Source organism: Anneissia japonica, unplaced genomic scaffold (assembly GCF_011630105.1).
Source record: "Anneissia japonica isolate Jap-2015-1 unplaced genomic scaffold, ASM1163010v1 scaffold1306_len716249_cov185, whole genome shotgun sequence".
Classification (NCBI taxonomy): domain Eukaryota; kingdom Metazoa; phylum Echinodermata; class Crinoidea; order Comatulida; family Comatulidae; genus Anneissia; species Anneissia japonica.
Window position 1 is genome coordinate 382,785 of NW_022708971.1, and position 2,870 is coordinate 385,654.

The 2,870-nt window shown below is 32.9% G+C and overlaps 1 protein-coding gene across 2 annotated transcripts in view; it reads left to right on the top strand.

Annotated features, from left to right (window-relative positions):
- LOC117106639 (chloride channel protein 2-like) overlaps positions 1–1,728 on the top strand; it is a 50,211-nt gene extending 48,483 nt beyond the window's left edge. For both annotated transcript variants that reach the window (XM_033248035.1, XM_033248036.1), the window contains 2 exons: positions 466–552; positions 750–1,728. In XM_033248035.1, the coding sequence (XP_033103926.1) occupies positions 466–552; positions 750–899 (237 nt within the window). In that variant the 3' untranslated portion in view covers positions 900–1,728. The remainder of the gene's footprint in view (positions 1–465; positions 553–749) is intronic.
- Positions 1,729–2,870: the final 1,142 nt, after the last annotated feature.

Genomic DNA, 2,870 nt, shown 5'->3' on the forward strand with positions numbered 1-2,870 from the left:
ATGTAATCCTTGTACTGACTACTCACTATGTATTTGTACCTGATGAGTGTGGGCAGCTTTTACCAGCTGTCCATACGAAACAAACTTGTAGTAATAAATGCATATGGAATTTTTCTAAGTTTTTCTACTTTGTTCGTTTTATTTTGCTCCCAACCGGTTGAGAACCCTCTCACCCTTGATGACTTACTTACTTACTTACTTGCCCAAGTGTTCATTTGCAGTATTACATTGTAGGCCTATGTTATTTTTATATTATATTTTAAGTACTATGAATTCACATCCTGTGGATTTATTCGTTGTAAACACTAAGGCTAACCCACGAAAGTCTGAAGAAGAATTATTTTCAGTGGGGTCCTTCCGGTGGATTTATCATTGACAAATTTAGCTTTATTGCCTTTTCATAACATTTTTTTAAATTTAAAAATTGCTCACTTTGAATTATTTAAAAATATTTTTCTGTTGTAGGTGCACTCACTCTTTTCATTGCTTGGTTTAAATCATGCATATGTGACGACGCTTGGACGTTTAGTTGGTGTGGTGGCACTTAAAGAGGTATTTACTACTTTGCAATGTTACTACTGTTTAGACCAATAAACATGAGCTATTTTGTTGATTATCTTAAAATAATCTCACCAAAATTGGTTTATTTGGTGGAATTACCGCCCAATAGCGTATAATCTTAATAATTTTAAACAATGTGTATATCTAAAGTGCTTATTTTCATTTTGGTGTCTGCTTTCTTTTCGAAGATTCGTCGAGCTGTTGAGCACACAAATTTTTACAAGAATCAAAGGCCTCCTGTAGTTAGAACACCTAGCACTCCATCAATCAGCCCTGAACCAACCAATAGGAATGGCTCAAGACCACAGTTTAACCTTCTGGTTGATGAGGCAACATAGGAGTACATCTGAAATTGACTAGGTAAGACCTCACCATCACTTAAGCTTGGCAGACACAGATCTTACCGCTTACTTAGCTGACAACAATCATGCGGGTACTGATGAGGTTACAAGAATTGATTGGAGATATATAGCTGTGTGTATTATATACCAATATTTTCTTTTAAGAAAGTGCTTAATAAACAGTTGAAAGATGGTTTTATATAATGAAAAAGGATATTTTTTTTGGAAAACAAAAACCCATATTTTGTTAATCAGAAATTAAATTCAATATCTTTTTTCAAATGTCTATTTCACCACTGACTCATAATCATGGAATAATTTATAATAGTATTCAGCATTGTTTGCTCCTTTGCATAGAAGCAGCATAGAAGTATGTATTGCGGTGTGTATGACATTGAGTTGGTAAACAAGCAAACTCAAAATTGTAAAAAGTTGGTTCTGAATTTCGGTGGCTTGTTTTGGGAATGTCATAGATCAGTATTTTTGAGATTTCATTTTATTGGTGAATATTAAAGCCTCGAGGTTCTTTTTGCTTGTGGTAGTGCGGGAGGCCTTCCCGGTTTACGGGAGACTCCCACGATTTGCAGGAGAGTTGTGACCCCCGGGGATCATACCTATAACTATAACAACATTCATGTGTAAAATGGAGAAAAAAAAGAGATCACTTTCTTACATTTTTTAAAAATGCCGCCCCTATTTTTCAATGAGCTAGGAGCGGGTGCTGGTGGACAAACAGTTTTTTTTTAGGCCTTATGGGTGAATAAATGTGACCTAAAAGTGTACAGTAGTAGTCGGCACAAAAAAAAAAAAAAAATAATATAGCACAAAGAATTTTCAAAGGGTATTCATCAGACTGAATAAAAAATAACCCAAATCAAATATTTTGTATTTAATTTATATCACACCAAATTTAGACAACATTCATGTGTAAAATGGAGAAAAAAAAGAGATCACTTTCTTACATTTTTTAAAAATGCCGCCCCTATTTTTCAATGAGCTAGGAGCGGGTGCTGGTGGACAAACAGTTTTTTTTTAGGCCTTATGGGTGAATAAATGTGACCTAAAAGTGTACAGTAGTAGTCGGCACAAAAAAAAAAAAAATAATATAGCACAAAGAATCTTATGTAATTCCATCAACTAAACACAAAAGAAATATTTTATATTTGAACCTTAATAATCTAAAATCTCTGCATTGATAATCATATTGATTATATACTTCCAATAAAAGTTATATTTTATTGTGTAATGAAGATTAATTCATAGAAAAATATATTTATTATAAAAACAATGAGTTTCACTACATATTACCTTTAAGGTAGAATGAAACCAACTCCAAAAAGAAGTGATATAAGCAACCATGATTCAATATCAAACTTTATTACCTTTGGAGTCACCTTTCCATCACTCTATTTTTTAAATAGTTTTTGAACAAAAAATATACACCAAAATCAATATTTTCCTTGTAATCAGTACTTACATGAAGTGGATTATATAGAATACGATTCTAATTGACTGTATTCAAGGTTATAAGTCTTATCAGTTATTGCCAGGGCAGTTGTAGAAGTATTACAATAATTATGTTATTATGTCACAGCCCATTCAATCATTCAGTTCATGGCCAAGATAACTGTGGATTAGTTTTTTCTGTTATCGATATTGAACGATATTATTGGTGTTATAGTGATGGCTGCAGTCTTAATGCGTGCTTTTAATACACTTTAAAACTTGTAAATTCACCATTACCACACATTTCAACAAGCCGACTTCTTTTAGTGTGTCAATCAGGTCTAATATTTTCGAATATATGTCACCTTTCTGCTTGGTAGTCACACAATACAGAGCTATGTACATTTGGACTTTTTAAACCAAAAAGATTAATTTGACCATACATATTAAAGGTTAAACCTTAATCCAGAAGCTGCCGTTAATCGCACCACCTGGTCTTAAAGGATACATCTACCTTATAGC